This window comes from Nelumbo nucifera, chromosome 4 (assembly GCF_055504915.1).
Source record: "Nelumbo nucifera cultivar China Antique chromosome 4, China Antique-T2T, whole genome shotgun sequence".
NCBI classification, from domain to species: domain Eukaryota; kingdom Viridiplantae; phylum Streptophyta; class Magnoliopsida; order Proteales; family Nelumbonaceae; genus Nelumbo; species Nelumbo nucifera.
The window spans coordinates 84,475,680-84,498,862 of NC_142652.1; the positions used below are offsets into that span (position 1 = coordinate 84,475,680).

General features: G+C 42.4%; 2 protein-coding genes and 1 pseudogene across 2 annotated transcripts; all 3 read left to right on the forward strand.

Moving 5' to 3' along the window:
- The first annotated feature begins 13,212 nt into the window (after positions 1-13,212).
- LOC148800803 (uncharacterized) lies at positions 13,213-13,728 on the forward strand. Its single transcript, XM_088903845.1, has one exon. It carries the CDS (start codon positions 13,213-13,215, stop codon positions 13,726-13,728), a length of 516 nt encoding a protein of 171 aa, XP_088759971.1.
- A 5,252-nt stretch (positions 13,729-18,980) lies between these two features.
- On the forward strand, positions 18,981-19,904 carry LOC104586178 (monothiol glutaredoxin-S10-like). Its single transcript, XM_010243339.3, has one exon. The coding sequence runs from the start codon at positions 19,151-19,153 to the stop codon at positions 19,457-19,459; it is 309 nt and encodes a 102-aa protein (XP_010241641.1). The 5' UTR covers positions 18,981-19,150; the 3' UTR covers positions 19,460-19,904.
- A 2,205-nt stretch (positions 19,905-22,109) lies between these two features.
- LOC104586169 (monothiol glutaredoxin-S11 pseudogene) lies at positions 22,110-22,915 on the forward strand (annotated as a pseudogene).
- Positions 22,916-23,183: the final 268 nt, after the last annotated feature.

Consider the following 23,183-nt stretch of genomic DNA (forward strand, 5'->3'; position numbering starts at 1 on the left):
TAGATGTAACAAATCTGACATCTACCTTAATGCTTTTAAATTCATTTTTAACTGTTGGAAGCATAAATATGAATTAGAGAGGACAAGGAATCTTAGTAAGGAACTAAGAGGTTTGTTCTTTTGAAAATACATGCATACATTAGTTAGAAATTTTCCTTCATATGAACCTGCAAATTTCAAGTAGTTTTTATCTTCTTTGTAAGGCTGAAAATAAGCAAATAATATCATTGTGGGTAACTTTTCACTTCCTAATTTTATATATTTCATTGTGGGTAACTTTAGCTTTAGGAACTACCTGGTGTCCCCGGCACACCCACCTGAAGTCAACAATGTGGGTGGGTTCCGTTTCCAGATCTCCTTCCTCTATGAATTTGGGGAGTGTGGATTCCACTTTGTTGTGAGGGTCTATGGCTTTCTTAAAGAGGGAAATATGGAATATCAAACGAAGTTTGGTGTTGGGTGAGAGCTCTAACCGGTAGGGCTGGGGTGTTCCATGCAATTTGGCTACATCTTTTACAAAAGCTTCTGCCACCATGGCTGTTGTCTGTTGTGTAAGGGTGTGGTAGGGCTGAGAAATGCCCATACTTGGCCAACCGATCAACCACTACCAAAATTACAATTTTACTAGCTGATCGGGGCAATCCCATTATTAAGTCCATACCCATTCGGGGATCCGCAACGGCTTCAAGAGTCCAATGGGTAATTGGGTCTCATATTTCTGTTGTTGGTAGTTTGGCACACCCCGCACTCTGCAATGTGTTGTTGTACATTCCGTCACATCCCTGGCCATAAGTAGTGGCTTCCCAGCTGCTCGAGATTTCTTACGATGCTTGACTGACCCCCCAAGTCAGGAGTTGATGAGGGGTAATCTGGTCCTCTAAATCACTTCGTGACACGTGGCCTTCAAGTAACACCTTGGCGCTGACTAGATGAACCGGTTCGACAAGTTAGCCTCAAGTACCTTATCCAGGCCGAATTGATAGGTTTTCTAACTCACAACAACTTGCCTCAGAGCCTAGTTGAATTATAGGAATTTATGGTGACATGCAAGCGAACGAGCTGACTTGTCTCGAAGAGACATTATCAGCCTGAGATCTTCGAAACATTAATACCTCGACCGTTGGACCGGCCTACCACACCACGGGCCCCAAAGTTCTTCGGACAGATCGTAACCCCGCGTAGTACACATACCTGACACAATAACACACCAGACCAAGCAGAAACAGCTCCACGAGAAGATGAGACCCGTTGTAAGGGGACCCAAACCACTAACACCCATATAAGGCACTCATTTCTACTTGTGAAGGCACACACGATTACAAGCTCTCAAGCTCTTTCATTCCCTAAAATCTCTCAAAACACTCTCTGACTTAAGCATCGAAGTGCCCACCCCCGTAAAGACAACTCGAACACTCTAACTCTTCATCTTGCAGAACAAGACCAGCTCGGCCTAGCACAACTCAGCCTGACAAGGTACTATCCGCATTAGAGTCTGAGTCATCTGATACGCAAGAGGAGCCAAATCGCGCAGTATCAATTGGTGCCGTCTGTGAGAAATCCTGATACAAAAAGCTAATTACTCACCCTTCATTTTTCGAAACTAAAAACTAATGGCTTCATCAAGCAACCAACCCACCAACAACAATCAAGTACCTACTGTAACCATCGGGCAGATAGATGTCCCTCTGGACCCGACCTTTGCGCCAGATAATGTGAACGGGTGTTCTCCTGTGAACAAGCCCGTAGTGGCTCCCATTGGAGTTTATGCGCCCAAGTTCTACGACCTGGTGCAGTGTGTATGAGGTATGAGCAACCAACTCATATTCTAGGAAAGCAAGTTTGCCTCCATGGTGGGGCGGGGGGGGGGGGGGGCAACAACAACAGCAGCAACAACACCATCAACCTCAACACCAGCAGAACCAGTAGGTACAACCACCTCGGCAGGTACCACGATAGAATGCCAGATTAAATCAGAATGGTAACTAGAACCCGGCCCCAACCTAGGTTTCCAGTCAAGTCCAGGTCTCCAACCGAGTCCCTGAACTAGTTCACAACCAACCTCTGGTTGACAACGTAGTCCCCAACCAAAATCAAAACCAGTTATCGGTGGAAAATCAAGCTACAACTCCCACTGGAACAGAGGCTGCCAGCTCATCCGAGGGTTCCAAGAGAAGGAGCCAAAGATGTACTCATCACGCCACAAAGAAGAGTCAGCTCACTCCGGCTAGAAGCATGATGGGCAAAAAGGCAAAAAGGAAAGTGGCTAGCCAAGTAGGCGCTTCATCTGAACAACCTCTCATAACTCGAGAGTTTCTACTTGCACCGAAAATCCTCCAGGCCTTGAGGTCGAAGAACTTCAGAGCACCAACCTTCGAGATCTATAGAGGTGCAACAGACCTAGTTGATCACGTCGACGGCTTTCAAGCGCTAATGCTGCTTCACACGGCCAATGACGCCAACATGTGCATAGCTTTCCCCATCACCCTTCGAGATGAAGCTTGACTTTGGTATTCAGGATTGGCCCCTGGTTCCATAAAGAATCGGAACTAGCTCACCAACTTGTTCATCACTCACTTTGCGATAAGCAAAAACATTCCAAGTCTATGACCTGCCTACTTAATGTAATACAAAAACTTAATGAAACACTCCAGAACTATATAAAAAATTCAACATGGAACGTCTACAAATCCCAGACTTGAACATAGTCGTACAGCTCACGCGACCAAGAATGGCGTACAACACCCCACCTACACTGGGAGATAGAACTGAACCCTCTGGCCACTATGGAAGAATTCCTCAACGTGGAGAATAAATTCATAAAAGAGAAAGAAGCACTAGGATTGCAGTCTGAGCTGTCTAGTAAGAGGAAGAGAGTTGAAGAGGAGGCAGACAACAACAAATCAAAGAGGAGAAGTAAGTCTCCCAAAAGAAGCAGGTCACCAAGAATGAAATCTCACTCCTACTGATTCCAATTCTCATTCCCATTCATGTCTGAATCAAATAGATTATGGGAATAGCCCATTCCAATTTTGATTCTGATTCCAATTGCGAACCAAAGGGACCCTTATTATCTGTGATTTGTACAAAAATTCTTTAATTCCATTATAATATGCTTGAACTTTTTCTAATCCACTGCTCTGCACAAAAGACTACTATCTTACTTTGTATTGCCTTTAAATGATACCAACATTTTTGGCATCTAACCAGTCAAATGAACGAAAGTCCCACCTCCCATTATGTGTGTCACTTATTATGTAAGCTATCTTGGCTTTTACTGCTCTAAGCTCCCAAACTCCTTGGTGACCTCGTTTGAGCTATCTCTACTTAGGCCTTGTCTGACCCCTTGCCACATACTTACTAACTTGACCATTGGAGCCTTCGCCCCTAGGATAACACCCGGGGGCCTCTAACATGTTCCCTTGCTCACAGGTCATACATTGAAGCCCTTAGATCCATCAACCCTCGGACTCAACTAGCCCTCCTCTACTGAAAGTACTTCGTCGTCGCAATTGACTATTTCACCAAGTGGGTCGAAACTGAACCCTTGGCCACCATCACGGCCAACATGATCCAGAATTTCTTTTGGAAAAACATAATTTGTCACTTCGGAATCCCCCACATGTTTGTCACTAACAACAACAAGAAATTCGATGATGCTAGGTTTAGAGAATAGTGTGCCAGCCTCAGCATCAAGTAGTAGTACACCTCGGTAGGCTACCCCCAAATCAACAGCCAAGACGAGGTCACCAATAGAACTATCTTGGATGGGCTGAAGACAAGGCTAGATAGAGCCAAGGGCCTCTGGAACGACTAGTTATACAATGCATTATATGGGCTTACAAGATGACACCTCGAACTGCCACGAGTGAGGCCCCGTTCAACTTGACTTATGGAATCGATGTTGTCATTCTAGTAGAGATCGACCAACCAATGCTTTGAATCGAGACATACAATGAAGCCAAGAATGATGAAAAACTTAGAAATAATTTGGACATGTTGGAGGCATCCGAGAGCAAGCTCAACTCAGGGTTGCGGCCTATCAGTAAAGGGTCGCTCACTACTACAACTCTCGGCCCCAACTAGGAAGGTCCCTACAAAATCAAGCAGGTTGTCGGCCCTGGCACCTTTCGGCTAAAATACTTGAATGGAAGACCGGTTCCTCATACTTGGAACTCCGAGAACATCTGAATGTACTACCAATGAGATGTAATCTTTTAAAGGCTTATCAATGAATAGTGCAATGTTCTTCCCCCCTCAACTTCAGCTTTAGTGTAAACATTCTAACTGCGCTCAACTGCCAGGACCCCGCGGCTATGCGACTAGCCGAAGCATACAACCTACACCAAGGTTATATGCTCAGATTGGACGACAGCCATGACACGCAACTCTCAGTAAGTCATATGCCTACTTGCCCTTTTCGCTAAGACAGAGTACCTCGAGAACCTCGGCTATGGTAACGGCCAAAGACTTCGACCCACTACCCAATGAACAAACACACTAAAATGGACAAGTTTCTTCACTAAAACAGGAAGCACCTTGTGACCTCGGCCAGGCATGTCCCCATGGCCTCAGCTGACCATAGGTTCACACCCCAGGTCCCCAAGGAAGGTTGAGTCATGCAAGTTAAGGCATGCGCCTCACTCCGAATCCCCAACAGCATAACTTGGCCTCAGTCTAGCTACCTTGACGGGGATAAACAAGCCAGGAGGGCATTTTCCTCCCTTTCCTTCCTACTAAGGAAAGGGGCCCCAAGCCTTCGGCGGTGCATCTCAACCTCAACCTAACGCACTTAACTTTCTTTCCTAAGCGAATGTCTAAGTAAAAAGCCACTACCTTTTTCGCTACTTGTGACCTCTCGGAAGGGGGCATCAGCCCCTAACGCCAAAAAAAAGAAAAAAGAAAAATACAAGTAGAAAAATAAGGCACAAGTTATGCAAAAAGAGAATTTCATTGATGTGATCTTTATAGCTTTACAAAAATTTGGCCTCGGATGGGGGAGGTTGATCCCCTTCAAACTTTGGCATTCCCCTTGGTTGCATCTAGACCTGTTCATGGGCCGGGTAGCCCGATGGCCCGACCCAGCCCGGCCCGAACCCCGATCAGGCATGGTCATGTAATTAGGCCCACGGGCCTAACACAGTAAGCCCGACTGCGTTTCAGGCCAGGCTCGGGATTTGTCAAAAAAGCCTGGCTCGAGCCTGGCCCGACCCGATTCAGCATTATATATTTTATAAAATACATAATGTGTATTTTATATATTATAAAAATATATAAATAACTTAATATTTATTAAAATATATATACTTATAATTTAAAATATATACATTTTTTTATTTTCTTTATAATTTCGCTCTCTCTCTCTCTCTCTCTCTCTCTCTCTCTCTCTATATATATATATATATATTCATTCGCTTCAGCAGTAATAACAGCATGGGCTAAATTTCGAGCTCGAGACCAAGCCCAGGCTTCGGGCTTTTTATGAGGGTCAGGCTCGGGCCCAAGTTATAGGCCCGATGGTCAGGCCGGGCTTGGGCTCAGGCCTTAGAAAAATCTGTTATAACAGAGTGAAAGCCCGGCCCAAGCCCAACCCATGAACAGGTCTACCTTCATCAACTTGCATGGGCTAATCTCCAACGGTTTGGCCCTCAGACGATTGCACCCTGTCGGCTGGTAGGGACTCCTCAGCCACCAGGTCAAACTGGAGCCCCAACTGGCTAACGTCAAAGCTGGGCATCAGGGCCAAGACTTGGGCCTTTGTATCTTCAATGCCCTCCAGATACGAAGAGGCACTGAAGATGGCCAACTCCTTCTAGTACTCTAGGGTCTCCTTCCAAGCCTCCAAAGCCTCCTCGGCTCTCTTCTCATTTGGCTCGCATCTCTCATCCGCCGCGAGCAGCCTCTCCTCGGAAGCTTTCTCTCTTCATCCGACTTCAAAGAAGCCTTCAAGGACCTCATAAGCTCTCTCTCATCCGTGACCTCGGCCTCTAGGTCCTTCCTCCAGTTGCGCTCCTCCCGTATGGCCTGGGCAATCGCCTCTCGGCCGCTTTCTGCCTCTGCCACCCGGAGCTCCAATTGCTCCCTCTTCTCCTCAAAGGCCCCCAATTGCGCTAGGAGGATCTCCACCTTGTCACACAAGCCGACGACAATATAAGACGCCTGCAATAAAAATATAGTTGCTAGCAAAGGGAAAGCAAGAAGAAGAAAATTTTCTAAAAGTAAAGAGAAGTATTACTCACATCGTCCAGACAATCCAAGAGGGTGTCCCGGACACCCTACACGCCCATCTGAGTCATGGCGTGCCTATTCGTAGGCGGCAACATCCTTGTGAGCAGGGCCCGACTGACCCCTGGGGTGCTTAAGGAGTCCCCCTCTATGATGTTCCATTGGGAGCAAAAGGTGTGCTGCGTCATCAGTGGCATGTCGTCCCTTAGCTCAGACGAGGTATGGGGCCCTGAGTGGCGGGACCCCCCAATGACTCCCTCGGCCAGGCGTCCACTCGTCGTGCTCGCACCTCCTTCATTGCCCTCGGAAGGGCGGTCCTTCATCGCTAACCTCTTGACCTAGCACTTTCATCAGGAGAGTCATCGCCCTGTCAGCTACACTCGGTGCCTACAGGAGCAGTCCTCTCCCTCAGTACTTCGATCTCAAGCCTTGAAGGCAGGCCCTTAGGCTCACTACTGTTGATGGATGTGGTAGTACGAGGCAAGCTGGTGCCCAACAGTCGTGGAGCAGCCGACCTAATAGCCCAATCTAACGTATGACACGCGTCGTCAACCTCAGGGATGCGAAACGATGCCTAGCAGTTCAGCTGGTTCACCCACTGACTCTAGGCCAAGAGTCACCTAGCCCGGACGAACCGATGTCCGTCTCGGATACAGCTACGACCAGTCGACATCGACATCGACACCCATCCCATGTACGGTCACGACCTACCAACATCGACACCCGTCCTATGTACGGTCACGAATTATCGATGCTGACACCCGTCTCACACACGGCTATGGAAAGCCGATTCGTTGCCCGTATCACATGCGACAGCAATCAGTCGACGCTGATGCCTAACCTGCACACGGGTTCGCCAATACTTTTGCAAACCACACGATCAGGACGTACAAGCATCACGAACCTGTACAAGGCACGATACCCCCCTCCCCTCGGCCCACCATGACACTCTTAAGAGGCAAAATAAACTCCAAAGTAGCTGTCACCAACCAACGAGGGAAAGCCCTAAGAAGCTAAGGCCGACACCTCCACATTTCTAAGCCAAGGCTATCTCTGACAAAGCCGAAGTCGAAGTCGAGGTCCTCGCTAGAACATGCCACTTAGCGACTCCCAATAGTGACGTTACATTCTCTTCGGTCGAAGCCGAGGTCCCCACTCAAACCTCCACCACGGCCTCAAGAGTGGGGGGCAAATGATGTAATTGCACATGGCAGGCCAAGGATGGCGACATGTGGCATGGGCTAGATCGCATCCTGGCCGTCCACGGCTAACAAACTCCTACCAAGCTCAAGTATAAATAGGTGTGTCACTTATTATGTAAGCTATCTTGGCTTTTACTGCTCTTGAATCCCTAACTTGCGGCACACTTGCTAGGTGTGTCACTTATTATGTAAGCTAAATAGGTGTGTCTACTCGGGCCTCATCCAACTACTTGCTACGCACTTAGTGTTCCCATGCTCACAGGTTGGACATTAAAGCCCTCGGGTCCATCAACCCTCGGACTCAACTAGCCCTCCTCTATGCAAGTGTAATTACATTATTGCCCTCGACCCATCCTTGGCAGCATCAAGTAGTGAACGCATTGCATTGTAGCTGAATCCTTTAATTTTAAGGAAAACATCTTCCATTAATCCATCATTATGGGTTATTTGATCCACACTTTGGAATTGGTTTAATTGTTTACACCACCATTATTATGGGTTATTTAATCATAGGTTTTAATTACACCACCACCATTATTAAAGTAAAACTAGGTCTAAATGAAGAGTCAAGATTAGGTAAGTGTGATGGTTGCATTAGGGGCTGTTTAACCAACCATAAGAATTGAACACTTTGGAATCAACATAGAAAAGTAATGGTAATTAAAGGGTATTGCGCATATACTGCTTTATATAAGGAGGGGGGCTAGCAATTGCATGAATGAATTTCTTTTAGAGATGGTGAATGGGATTCCTACCACTTTTTTTATTAACAATTGGAGTGTGGTTCTGTGAGGCTATGAATCGAGAGAGAGGTTAGGTGGAATAAACAATCACTTTGCACCGACCTCGTAGGCCATCTGCAGCATCACCAACTTAAAAAGCTACCGTCGATGACCCACACCTTATTTCTGATGCCGCGATTCGAGTGTGCAACGATTATAAACTCTAAATCCTAAATTATGCAATCCCCCTTTCCGACCCCCTCTCCGCTCATGAAGCATCAGAAAGTAAGCCATCAGAATTATCAAACAGTTAAGGAATGATATTGTCGACAAGGTTTAAAGTATAAAAATATACCTTAATTTATGGTATCGATAAATTAATGATATTTTAATTTTTCAAATATAGAGTTTAAAAATTTAGAAATTTTCAGGGATAGGCAGGCTTAAAATCGACCCCTGATCAATTTTGGATAAAAAAATAATATTATGGCGTCAGTTTAGCATTGTTGTCATTGCTCCAGAAAACAGTGTCACATCAGCCCCACGTCGGGAAAAATGGTGCTCCAGGAAACAAACATTTGTTTGGAACCGAACGGTGCTCCAAGCCATGCCTTGAAAATCGGGAAGGCATGGTTTGGAGCAATGTCAAATTTGGCATTTCCTGGAGCTGCAACTTGTTGCTGCCAACAGGGCAGTGATGTGGCATTGAATAATGGGTACCAGTGCTGAAAACGTTTCCCGGAGCATTAGTACTAAACAGAAAAAGTTGTTGCTCCGTGAAACGTCCTACCTGGCAGCAACAATACTTCCAATCCACACATCAGCAGCATCGTATTCTGAAAAAACGGTGCTGCACCTCCAGCGTCAATGCCAAACATATACATGGTATTGAAACATCTAATAGTCATATCCATAAATATGATACATCCTATATTGGATATATGGTATCGTATTGATGAATCAATGATATTTTAAATATAAAGAGTTTAAAATATTTCAAATTTTCAATGATAGGCAGGCTTAAAATCGACCCCTAACCAATTTTGGATTAAAAAAAATAATATTATGGTATTAAAACATCTAATAGTCATATCAATACTTTAAACCATGATAGTGGATGGATGGATTATCAAAGACAACTATAAGCCACTTTTGCTATGATAATCGTATAGTGCAGGGCTAAAACAATGAAATCAAATTTTTTGATGTATTATTATGACCCCACTGAAAATTTGATGGAGGGAACTCTTGGAGGGGCCATTTCTGATGCCGCGATTCCCTGATTTAGACCTATAGCAAAAAATGAACTCTGACAACAGTACATGACAAAGACCAAAAGACCTCAAGTGTGGGATTGCATATCTGGCTCAACTGGTTTGCCAAGGTCCACAGGTTCAGCTTGGCTGATAGTGTGGTTTCTCAACTAGGCTTGGGAAATTTATTGTTTGTACTCCCACAAAAAGTTTTATTGGTTTTATGAATGTAATGTCTCAAACATTACTTATATTATATACTGTAAATATTCAAAATGTTAAGAATTTCTATTTTATACATCAACGTTCACCCGTGAATTAGCATCAATTCTGAACTGTCACCTATTTTAATTGTACTTTAGGCCTAAAAATTCTGACCCTGGGCTGAACCGTCATTCTCTTTATATTCTTTCACTTAATACTGTTTCAGCCGTACAAATCTCAAAAAAAAATATGAAGTGAAAAAATCTAATTTATTTCTTTTGAGCACTTGGCGCTGGAAAACAAATGGTGCTGTCGTTGTATAAAATGATTCTTAGAATTCTGACACTTAGAATGAATGAAGGACAAATATAGAGCTGAATTCATTCCTAAGATTCGATTAGTAGCCTTTTGCATTAATTCTATATAGGGACAACCAAATCCCTTGTTTGTGAAAAGTTTGAAACTCGTTGATTTTTTCTGCGATTCTATAGAATTGGTTGAAACCAAACAGCTAATGATTTTTTTTTTTTTTCTTGTTGGATGCATGACTTGGACTAGATATCTTTCGTTGATTTTATTCTTTTTTTTTTGTAATTTGACATTCTTTACGGAAAATGTTTTTTTTTTTCTTTTTCTTTTTCTGTGTGCTGTTTTTATCATATGAATTTGATGAAAATATCTCTTCAAATATGCAAAGATAAAGCAAAGTGAATCTGTGTTAGATAAACTCTATGCTCTTTCTCCTCATCAGCAGATGCAATCAGATAAATCCAGAAAAAAAGAAAAAGAAAAAGGACAAAATCAATTAATTAGGATTATATGTAAATGTGCTCTAAAAATTACTTTTGGAGACTCTAAGGGACCATTTGATAAGAGCTGAAGTGACTGAACTAAATGGCTTATTGTTTTGTGTTTTTAGTAAATTTACATTAGCATTAGGTTTTGTGTTTTTAAAGCCCCAAAGCACAAAGCCTCATAGCCCTTTTGGGAGGGCTTTTGCGTTGACTATGCTGCTTCAGAAAAGATTGGTTTTCACCAAATACAATTTCCTGACTTTCTCTGCAGGGCCTAAGCTACTATGGGAAAGCCCTAGCAAACGGGGCACTCAATTTTAATTTATTAGTTTTGGGCTTAAAAGTGTTTTGGCTTTAGATGATAATGTTTATGAAAACAACTCTTGAGCATAGATTGATGATGATAAATAGAAGATTGAAATTTTGTTTACCCCTTTGGAGATGGTTTTATATTCTATTCATGATATATAAAACCAAATTCATTTTTTAATTTATTTATTAAATGTCCAAATCCAATTTGAGTCTGATTTAAATCTGATGGATAAGATTTTATTTGAATTTGGATATTGATGTAGGCATACTTGGCAAGCCTCGGATCGTTCCATGTGGCATCAATCAGATGACATCCTGGCCGCACATCTCTAATTGCCTCCAACCACTCCAAGGAAAGTTCAGCTATAAAAAGGGCTCCTCATCTAGAGGTAAGGCCACTTACTTACATACAAACACTTGTCTTCTTGCATTTCGAATCCCAAGAGAATTCTCCTTGGCTATTAAGGACTAAGCTTTGAGCCTTCGCCTCAAGCCTGGTTCGACCCCTCTTCGGCACTTGACTAACTTGACCATTGAAGTCTCCGCCCCTGGGATAACACCTGGGGCCTCTGACATGTACTCTTTTCCTGCTTACAAGTTGGACCTATCGGCCTCAGACACCAACGCAATTCCCTTGTTTCCCCCGGCCCCATCATTGGCAACAACAATTGGCGTCGTCTATGAGAACGTTTCCAAGACTTCCCTCTAAGAAAAAAGAAAAACTCAACTTCATTAATTAAGTATCTGACATGGACGATAAGAAAGAACACACTTAGATTGCTCAAAACTTGGTTACTATGGACCAATTCAAGCTAGTCCTCGACAGGCTAGACAACGTAGTCCAAAGATTGGATGAGGTGGGGCATCCAATAGGAAGCCACCCCAACGGTGCCACCCCCCCTGCGTCAGAAGCCAGGGAAATACAGTGGGTGCTCCACTCATGCACCACTTGGTAGCGCTCAATCGGCCCCGGGAAGGCCGACCCCTCAACGTCCAACAACAACAGCCGGTGGGTCTGCAAGTCCCTGTCAAAGACATCTTGGCTTCCCATCCAGAGGGCTGATCTAGTGGGGTCCCACGATAACCACTGGGACCACGGCCACCATCACCACCATGTAGAGAGAAATCAGGACGATGGCGGGCGCTCTAGCCACTACAACCCTCCTCCGAGGGCTGGAGGTCGACGCTACACCTCCCCCCCCACTAGTGTTAGATCTTCGCAATTTTCTCAATGATCGCCGAGCTCATAAGGCTCAGGATGCACCGACATCCAAGCACTCGGGAAATAGGGTCGACCCGTTTCGTGTGAGAGAGAACCTAGACAAGGCTCAGGCCCCCATCGACCGATGCCTTGGCAACCTATAGGCACAAATAGGCGCCATCCAAGATCAAATTCGGCAGGTGAAAGAGGACCGAGGTGATGCCTCCACTAGTCAAAACCCCTCATCCACTCGGATGGACGCCTTCAATGACTCCTTCACCTTATAACCACACCCGCCTCACTTCAAGGCTCCCACTCTGCAGACTTACAATGGGAGCAATGATCCAAATGATCACATGGAGAGCTTCAGGGCACTCATGCTCCTCTATGGGTACTCCGACGCCCTAATGTGTCGAGCCTTCCAAGCTACCTTCAAAGGAGCAGCATGCAGATGGTTCTCCACACTCCCTCCTCAGTCCAATAACTCTTGGGATTAGTTTGCCGACCTCTTCCTCTCCCACTTTGTCAATAGTCGACGATGTCAGAAGATCGTCATATCCCTCATGTCAATCAAGCAGAAGCACGGAGAAAGCCTTCGGGCATACATTAACCGATTCAAGCAAGAAGAGCTCAAAGTAAGAGAAAACCTTGATCCCTTGGTGTCTATGCATGCAGCTATCAACGGCCTTTGGCTCATACCCCTCAAATGGTCCATCTCCAAGACCCCGCCCAAGAACAAGGCAGAGTTCTTGAAGAAGGCAAAAAAGTATATTGCTTCCAAGGAAGTCAAGGTCAGCAAGTGCCTCAATGAGCCAGAGGTTGAACCCAGCCGAGGGGACACTGATAAGAAGAGGAAGGAAAGGGAAGGCCGTGACCATGGCCACACTAACAAAGACAACGAGAAGAAGCCATCGACCCCTTCCTTCAATAAGTATACTCCAACTCCACCTGAATGCACATACTTATGCAAGTAAGGAATGAGGAGTACATGAAGTGGCCGGCCAAGATGAAGAGGAACCCCCAAAGGGGTAACCCCAAGAAATATTGCAAATACCACCACGACACCGAAGATTGCTATGAACTACAGGACGGGATCGAAACCCTCATCCGCCATGGGCACCTGAAAGAGTACATCGAGGGCGACATCAATGCCTCATCCTCGCAGTGACATCAATAGACCAAGTCCCAAACTCGCCACCGTTAGTTGGAGTTATCGATGTCATCACTAGAGGCTCGTTCTTGGGTGGAGTGTCGGCTTCGGCCCGAAAGAATTACGCCATGTAGTATAACATCCAGAGCCTGATGACTAGAAAACTGAAGCTGGAGGGCACCATCACCTTCACCAATGACGACTTGCAAGGGATCTCATTTCCCCACGATGATGCATTGGTAGTATTTGTCACCACCACCAACTATGTGGTAAGGAGAGTCCTCGTAGATAGTGGTTCCTCGGTTGACATCTTGTTCTACAACGATTACGAGAAGATACAACTAATGCTAGATCGGCTACAACCTGCAGACATGCCACTAGTCGGATTCTCTAGAGCAATCATCAAGCCCGAAGGGAAGATAACCCTACCCATCACAGTAGGGACAGAGCCTCGGCAAATCACCAGGATGATCGAGCTCTTGGTCGTGAAGAAAGGCTCCCCATATAATGCTATCATAGGGAGACCAACCCTTCATTCACTCAAGGCAGTCATCTCGTCCTATCACCTTGTCATGAAGTTCCCCATCAAGCATGGCGTAGTAGTAGTCAGGAGGGACCAACAAGTTATCAGACAGTGCTACACTGTAGTGCTAGAAAACAAGAACTAAGGAGCCTTACCGCAAGGAGGGGATCAACCTCAGAGACGGACCCCCGAGCCGTGGTCGAGCCCAGTAGACTCCCTGATCAAATGCACCTACGGCCATATCTTTGACTAGGCCCCCAAAGGGGATGAGAAACCTCAGCCTTCCTACTCTCTGCTCATGAATAGAAGATCAGTGCCTCGTACTGGGAACTCCAAAGACATCTGGATGCACTATCTATGATGTAAGTATGACTATTGAAAGTTTTGTAAATAAAGTGTACAAGTTTCTCTCACCTCGACTTGAATCTTTGGTGTATACGTTCTCGCCTCCTTCACTCGCCAGGACCCCTCAATCGAACGATCGGCCACAGCACACAACCTTCACCAAGGTTATATGTTCGAACTAGACGTCAGCCCAAGGACACGACCTTCGGAAGATCATACGCCTATTCGCTAGGGTTGTTCACGGGTCGGGTTGGGTCGGTTTACTACGATTTTTCTAACCGACCCAACTTGGTCGGGTTACCTGACATAGAAACCGAAACCGACCCAGTGTTAAGCAAAACCGACCTGGTCGATTTGAGTCGGGTTGGGTCGGTTTCGGTTCTAAGTTCATCCTTGTGATAAAATCTTGCTAATTTTAAAAACAGTCATAAATTGAACATCATTTCAACCATCTCCTATGATAAAATTTAAATGAAAAGTTAATCACAAAAGTTGTTCATTAATCACTATTCACTAATCCAAAGTTTCTTGCAACCATTCAAAAACTAGGTGGCCTAATGGGCTTTGGAACTTCATGTTTGACTAAGTCGATTCGGTTCGGGTCGATTTCGGTTTTCTTGTGTGAAAATCGAAACCGACCCGAATCATCAGTTTAGGAATTTGCACAACCCGAAATCGACCCGTGCTAATGAAAACCTGGCTGACTCGGGTTGGGTCGGTCCGATTTGGTCGGGTTGGGCCTTCTTATGAACAACCCTACTATTTGCCTTTTTTAGCTTAGGCATGAGCTTATGGGACCTCGACCATTGTTAATGAGCGGCCTTTGACATCAACCTCAACCTCAAAGACCCTCAAAAGAGCGAGTCTTTGTATAAATTAAAGAGCTGACATCAGCCCAACACTTAACGCAAAATGCAACAAACAAACACACTAAATGAATAATGCTACCTCACTAAGCCAAAGGCACTCCATATACTTGGCTGGGCCCCATTCATTGGCCCTCAGCCATGCACGAGTCCGGTCTCAAAACCCTTAAAGGAAGAATAAACAATCACTTGTTCATTAACAATTGGAGGGTTCTATGAGGCTAGGGAGTGAGAGGTGGAATAAACAATCACTTTGCACCGACCTTATAGGCTATCTCCAGCATCACCAACTTAAAAAGGTACATCGATGACCCACCTTATCTATGATGCCGCGATTCGAGTGTGCAACGATTATCTATCGACACTAAAATATGCAATCCCCCTTTCCGAACCCCTCTCCATTCATGAAACTTCAGAAAGTAAGCCATTAGAAGTATCAAACAGTTATAGGAAGTACATCGTGTATTGGGCATATCGTATCGTATTGGCAAGTCAATGATAGACCTCTATTTTGAATAAAAAAACAATATTATGGTATTGAAACATCTAATAGGCATATCGATACTTTAAACCATGATAGTGGATGGATGGATTGTCAAAAAAACTACAAACCACTTTTGCTACGATAACATGTAGCCCAAGGCTAAAACAATGAAGTGACTTATAGTCACGATTCTCAGATTTAGACCTATAGCAAAAATGAACCAAAGAAGTATGGACAGGCCTAATGCAGATTTTTAATTTCCACTCCAGAGTTATAAATATTCAAAATGTCAAAAATCTTCATTCTATACACCAATACCTGCTCGTAAATTGGCATCAATTCTGAACTGATACCCAACCCAACTGTACTTTGGACATAAAAATTCTGACCGTGGGCTGAACCGTCATTCTTCCAAAATGAACTCTAACAACTGTACATGGCAAAAACCAAAGGAACTCAAGTGTGGGATTGCATATCTGGCTCAACTGGTTTGCCAAGGCCCACAGGTTCAGCCTGCCTGATAGTGTGGTTTCCTGAGTTGGACAAAGTGGTTTCTCAACTAGGCTAGGGAAATTAATGGTTTGTACTCCCTCAAAAATTTTTATTGGTTTTATGAATGTATTGTCTCAAACGTTACTTATATTACATACTCCCTGGTATTGTAATAGATTCTTTCACTCAATACTATTTTAGCATTATAAATCTAAAAAAAAGATTATGAGATGGAAAAATCTATAAAAATCTAATTTATTTCTTTTGAGCACTTGGTGATGGAAAACAAATGGTGCTGTCGTTGTATAAAATGATTCTTAGAATTCTGACACTTAGAATGAATGAAGGACAAATATAGAGCTGAATTCATTCCTAAGATTCGGTTAGTAGCCTTTGCATTAATTCTATATAGGGACAACCAAACCCCTTGTTTCTCAAAAGTTTGAAACTCATTGAATTTCTCTGCGATTCTATAGAATTGGTTGAAACCAAACAACTAATGATTTTTTTTCTTGTTGGATGCATGACTTGGACTAGATATCGTTCGTTGATTTTATTCTTTTTTTATTTTTTGTAATTTGACATTCTTTACGGGAAATGTTTTTTTTTCTTTTTTTTTTTGTTTGCTGTTTTGATCATATGAATTCGATGACAACATCTCTTCAAATATGCAAAGATAAAGCAAAGTGAATCTGTGTTGTGTTAGATAAATTCTATGCTCTTTCTCCTCATCGGCAGATGCAATCAAATAAGAAAAAGAAAAAGGACAAAATCAACTAATCAGGATTATATGTAAATATCTTCTCAAAATTCTTTTTGGAGACAAGGGACCGTTTGATAAGAGCTGAAGTGACTGAACTGAAATGACTTATTGTTTTGTGTTTTTAGTGCATTTACATTAGCATCAGGTTTTGTGTTTTTAAAACCCAAAAGCACAAAGCCTCGTAACCCTTTTGGGAGGGCTTCTGCATTGAAAAGCTGGGTTTTCACCAAATACAATTTCCTGGCTTTTTGTGCAGGGCCTAAGCTGTTGTGGGAAAGCCCTGGCAAATGGGGCACTCGATTTTAATTTATTAGTTTTGGGCTTAAAAGTGTTTTGGCTTTAGATGATAATGTTTCTGAAAACAACTCTTGATCATAGATTGATGATGATAAATAGTGGGAGAATTGAAATTTTGTTTACCTCTGGAGATGGTTTTATATTCTTTTCATGATATATAATATCAAATTCATTTTTAATTTATTTATTAAATGTCCAAAATCCAATTTAATCTGATGGATAAGATTATATCTGAATTTGAATATGATTAATAAATTTTGATCTAGATATATGTATATCTGGTCCAATCCAATCCATTTACAGCTTTAATTTTATCAATAAAGCTTTGGTGAATTTTATCTGATCCAAAAGACAATATCTAGGGTCATGAAAGGCATTGTTTGCAAACTATTGTTGACATAGGCTATCAAATAGATGACCCAATCGCCTTACTAGTTCGGGTCAACTTTCAACCCGTTATACTACAAAAAAAAAACCATTGATTCGATCAACAACCCACCAACTCAAATAGTTGAACAATGATCCCTCTGATTAACTCAACAGGTTACTATTTTTTTTTTTGAAAATGTTTTATTAATGACATCACAAGTTGATGCATTGACTTAGAGGGAAAATCTGTTCAACATTTTTTTAATCCCAAACTTTACTCTAGGTGGAAGAGTGGCCACATTTAGATTCCACTGACCATTAATTATCAATTAGAAAATTAAAATTAACAAGGGAGGACATAATCTGCCTTGCTCCAACTCCAGTACAAAAAAGCATTCAATATCACCCTCTCAAAACCCACCTAAAGAAAAACAAAGAAATACATCCAGGTCCAAGACAAGATTAAAACATTAGAAAATATGCAGAAAATTTGGTCATATCACTAATATTATATATCATTGTATTAAACAAAAGAACAGTGATAAATGAGAATTCTTAGGCCCCGTTTACTTTTCGGTGAGTTATTTACCTGGGTAAGTGCATTTACTCATATTTTTTTATTTCCTAGGTAAATAAGGTAATGACCATTTTAGTCAAAAAAAATCTATTATTTAAAGGGACATTTTTATCTCATTCAAGTGTTAGCAACTTTCCCCTTAGGTGGGAAAGCTATTTACCCACCTAGGAGATGGGTATTACTTACCCAGGTAAGTGGTACCTAAGAAAATAAACTTTCCCTGATCCCCACATAAATCTGAAAAATAAACATGGGATTCTTGGTCAATGGGAACTAAAATCCCATTAACCAACTTTCCCCCCTCTCAAAATCCAACAAGTGTGGCAAAAATGTATATCCTGAGATGGATGAGTGAAAAAACTAAAAAGAATAGGATTAGAAACAATGTCATTTGTATGAACTTAGGAGTAGCTCCAACATGTCATAAAATGAGAGAAAATAGGCAGAGATGGTTCGATCACACGAATAGAAGACCACCTATAGCATCCATAAGAAAATGTGATCAGTAACAAGCTGAAGGGGCTAGAAGGTCTAGGGGTAGATCAAAAAGGACATGGATCGATAATTTAAATGCTTGCAATTCAACAATGAATATGACATTAAACAAAACTGAATGGTAGAATAGCATTCATGTAACCGATAACCCTATATAGTTGGATTATTAAATGAGACATATAAAAAATGGCTGTAAATTTTAAAACTTTCAATCAATGACTAATATACACGGTAGGGTAACTCAGCATACATGTTAGTTTGTATAATATCCTTATAAATCGGTGTTTAAAAAAATGGACCAGACCAGCTGGTCAATCCGAGTTGAATCTCTAACCCATAAACCCCTCCCTTTTCTAGGTTGATGACCAGTCCGGTTCTCTGAACATTGGTATTAATAGTTTCATACGGGTTAATTTGTACAATCCTTCTTTTTGGAAGGGTATTTTTGTCACACCAAAATGTGAAGTTGTACTTGTACCTTCCTAAGCAGTTTATTCCTTTCATGTAGGGCCAGATTTCCCCATCTGATTCTCCAACTTGTAATTCCATCTATAGTAATGCACCAAGGTCCCTGTCTAGCAAATGATAAGGAGCCTTTGGGGCATCCTCAAAAGATCTAAAGAAACCTTTCTCTTTTTAATGTGTATAATTTTTTTTTCTGTATTAAACAATGTTATCTACCACCCTCACCGGCCTGTATAAATAAGGGAGCTCCAGAGCTAAGCCCATCACAGAAAATTTCATTCTCTTCTTCACTCACATTCATTCTCACCCAAATTTCAGAATTTCTGAGCCTTCATTCTAGCTAGTTCTTCTTTGGGTTTCAATAAACCAGCTTCTCAAATTCAGTTTAGCTTCTCTCTTTCTTTGATCTGCGGAATGGATATGATAACAAAGTTGGCATCACAGAATGCTGCAGTGATCTTTAGCAAGAGCTCTTGTTGCATGTCTCATGCTACTAAGAGACTCTTCTATGAACTGGGGGTCAGCCCAGCAATCCACGAGCTCGATCAAGACTATAGAGGAAGAGACATGGAATTAGCACTCTTGAGACTTGGGTGTAACCCTGCGGTGCCGACCGTGTTCATTGGCGGTAAATTCGTAGGCTCGACACAAAAGGTCATGTCTTTGCACCTTGATGGATCGCTTGTACCAATGCTGAAAGCGGCCGGTGCCATCTGGCTTTAATTAAGTGATGATCATAAATTATCAAACTCAGCTCTGATACCATGTCAAAAATAATCTTGTCTGATCATTTCACAAATTCTCCTAGTAATTCTCTATTTCTTTTTTGTTTTCTTTCTCTTTGTGTGTTTGCGGCTGTCTTAGCTAATGTACTAATTAATGAGAGAATAACAACATTAATATTGGTATTCATGAGAATAGGCTGTTATAATAAATACCCAATGCTTTAAAGTTTAAACTTCTCTCCCCCTTTAGTTTATAGTTCAATTTAATAAGGAATAAATAACAAAAAATGAGTGTTGTCTAGTCTTCTTTATTCTTTTATCCTTGTGGGATTCTTCTTCTGGATGGCTACGAATCAGAGACAATATGTACATAATTAAATCAAATTCCTCCAATAAAAACGGCCACATCCTCCTGGTTCGACTCCTGTACAGAAATTCCTTGCAACACTTATGCCTCCACTTAGAAAGCATTTATATAGTAGTGGATTGAAGTGCCACTGTACAACATTAAACTGCTTAGAAATGAAGCTCTCCATGGAGTCTGACTGCTTTACCTTCCGACCACTGATCCTATACATATTAAGCTGGCCTGAAGTCTGAAGATATTGACTATAACTACATTAGCTAGCCATATGTTATATAACCAATTCATCAATTGCTTGTTGAACCAAATTGTCATGGTGTGTGTGCGTGTGTGTGGTGCGGATTAACGCCTGAGTTGCGTTAATTGAGCCGTTTTGGTTGATCACCCGCGTTCTGGATAATGTGTAGCTTCATGTTACAGTCATGATTATGGTGTTTAGAGCGCTCATGTTGGCTTTTCAGATTTTCACCACAGAGCCAAGAATTCTTTATGAGGGTGGGGGGTGGCAAAACTTATGGATGGGCCATAGGGGAGCCAACCATTGGGTGAGAAGTGAGGAGAGGGAGGAAACTTACATACAAAAAATGTATTCAAAATACAGATTTCTGGACCATAGGAGGGGCCATGGCTCCCTTGGGTCCCCCCTAACTCCGCCCCTGCACACAGCTTCAGAGGTTTCTGTGTGGGTCCCAGATCAGAATGCCAGAAGCCACATCCCGAAAGCCCTCCCAAATGGGCACTAATAACGCTATTCATTCATTTTCAACCATTATGCATATAGTGATTCATCTACAATGCTTACAGCGCTGTTTGTTAAGTTCAATGCATTGCTTGGGTCTTTGGTTGTACTTGGTAGTTGGTACCATTGCTGTTTCTACAAGAAACGTTTTAAGTTGATCAATACAAACTGGTATCTAACTGTTATTTTATGTTGTTTATAATCGAAACGAACACCTTAAAAATGCATGTGTGGGAAGCTGTTTGTTGAAATGTCAAATTGATGTTTCTCGCTCCAAATGGGTGATATTTAATATAATCATTCTAGTTGAAGTGGCCCTCATGTGATGTCTAATGCATATTTCTTACCAATTTGTAATTTTGTATTGATCAACCCAAAATTTTATGGTCCACAAGTCGTCTGAGACTTCTGCACATTGTGGTCTCAACATGGCCCAGTTCAACTAGAGGGCCAACCTTAGCTTGGACCATGGGCCTAGACAGTCTGGAATCTGGATCTCCTCTCCCAAGTATGTTCACTCACTCAGACCTTATACTTTGCTTCTGCATCTGATAGTTGTACGGATTGCTGATATGTTTACTTATGATTGGATTGCATAACCCATTGTATACCCCTTCATTGTTTATAACAAATCTAGAGTAATGGCCACCAACAATTCTTACATCATCACTTTGTATATGAGCAGAGAAGCAGAGAACCATATAAATGGTCGTTAATTTGAAGAAGGAAAGTGACAGCGGGGCACAGGGAATCGAATTCCCCGGAAAGCAATCTCCTTTGCAGATTGCAATCTTTCTTGATAGAGAACCTACCAAGAGAGAGAGAGAGGGGATATGGAATAAACTCACCACACTCAGAATTTTCTACTTGTATGCATGTGGGCTTCTTTGTGGAGAGAGGGTATTCCTCAATCCCAGCCCACATTCACAAAAGCAAAAAGGGCACAACTAAATGATGTAACGTGCCACGTGTAAGTTTGGATCTGCTACCTATAAGACGCTACCCACACCCTATTCACAAGACCTGCACATCAGGGACATCTCTTCATGAATGACAACATACAAGTACAAGAGATGTCCTCGATGTGTGGCTCTAGCATCTTGTGGGGAGCAGGTTTAAGCTTGCCACATGTACCTTTTTTTTTTTTTTGGGATAAGTAAACTGTACTCTCCCTCAGAAATCTGAAATCACAGCCATCTCCTAGTCCCACCACCAAGATGGAGAAAATGGACGGCTATGATAGCCAAGCAGAAGCATTCTACATGGGGATTTGAAGCATCAAGATGATTGGTGTTGCAGGAAGAGAAGGAAACCAAGAAGAATGGTACATAGTTTTGTCTCCACGTCAACACATATGAGGACCATAGAGAATACTTGGTTCTGAAAGAAGAGCCAGAAAAGCAGAGCTGCAACTTGTGGCTTTAAGAGCATGGTGAAATTGATATCCAACAAGTCTGCTGGAGTTGAAAAATATCAGGGGTATTATGGGCTCTCAACTTGCCAAATTCCCCTTTGAATTGACTTGCTTAAAGAAATAGAGGCAGTCCACCCTCCTTTGATCACTATAAATAGTTGTCATGACTCACTCATTTAACTTGTCAAGCCCATCTTTGCCCAAGTGCTTCAGTTCAGACTGAGTCTTCTACTCTCTTCTCTTTCCACCCAAGAATATAAGTTGGTTGTCAAGTTCATCACTGATACCTCAACTTTAAGATGAGCAGCACTTGCTAAGTGGAGAAAGGCATAGAGCTATCTAGGTTTTGGTCTAGTTTGGTCCCATTAGCAGTTTGATTTGAGTCGCACGCGTGGCCGCCTCGACAGTCCAAGCATTGTTGCTTCATTTGGTGTCTTGGAAATGGAGAAGGTGATGAGAGTGGCTTCAGAGAAAGGAGTGGTGATCTTCAGTAGGAGCTCATGTTGCATGTGCTATGCTGTCAAGATCCTGTTTCATGAACTTGGGGTGAACCCCATGGTTCATGAGCTGGATCAGGACCCTGAAGAAAAGGAAATGGAGAGGGCACTCTCCAGGATGGGCTGTAATGCACCTGTACCAGCTGTGTTCATTGGTGGTAAGCTGGTAGGATCCACCAATGAAGTTATGTCCCTCCACCTCAGTGGCTCTCTGGTTCCATTGATCAAGTCATATCAGACTCTAACCTGAATACTACATGCTGTAATACCTTTATAATAAACCTTGCAGCTTAATTCCAGCCAATCACTGGAAACCTCTATTGTAGTGATGACTATCATGTGTTAAAGTAATTCTTAGTTAGTTTATTATATAGATATGTGTCTCTGTGATCTCTGTATTCTACTCTAATTTTCTTAATGAAGTTGTGCTTCCTTGGTCTCTTGCATGCTCCAATTAGTCCAATATAGCAGAGGAATACTGCTTCTGTTCACAATATTGCTTTCATTATATATGCTTAAAGGCTCAAGAAATATGATGGGTGGTGCCAAACAACTCCCTCTTTGGAGCTTAACTTCAAATAATAATGATCGCTGAATTTAACATCAATCAATTCCAAAGCATTACAGATATAAAGGTTTTGATTTGGACATTCAACACATTCATATTACTCTTAATAAGTAATAACCATGGTCTATGAAGACACAAAG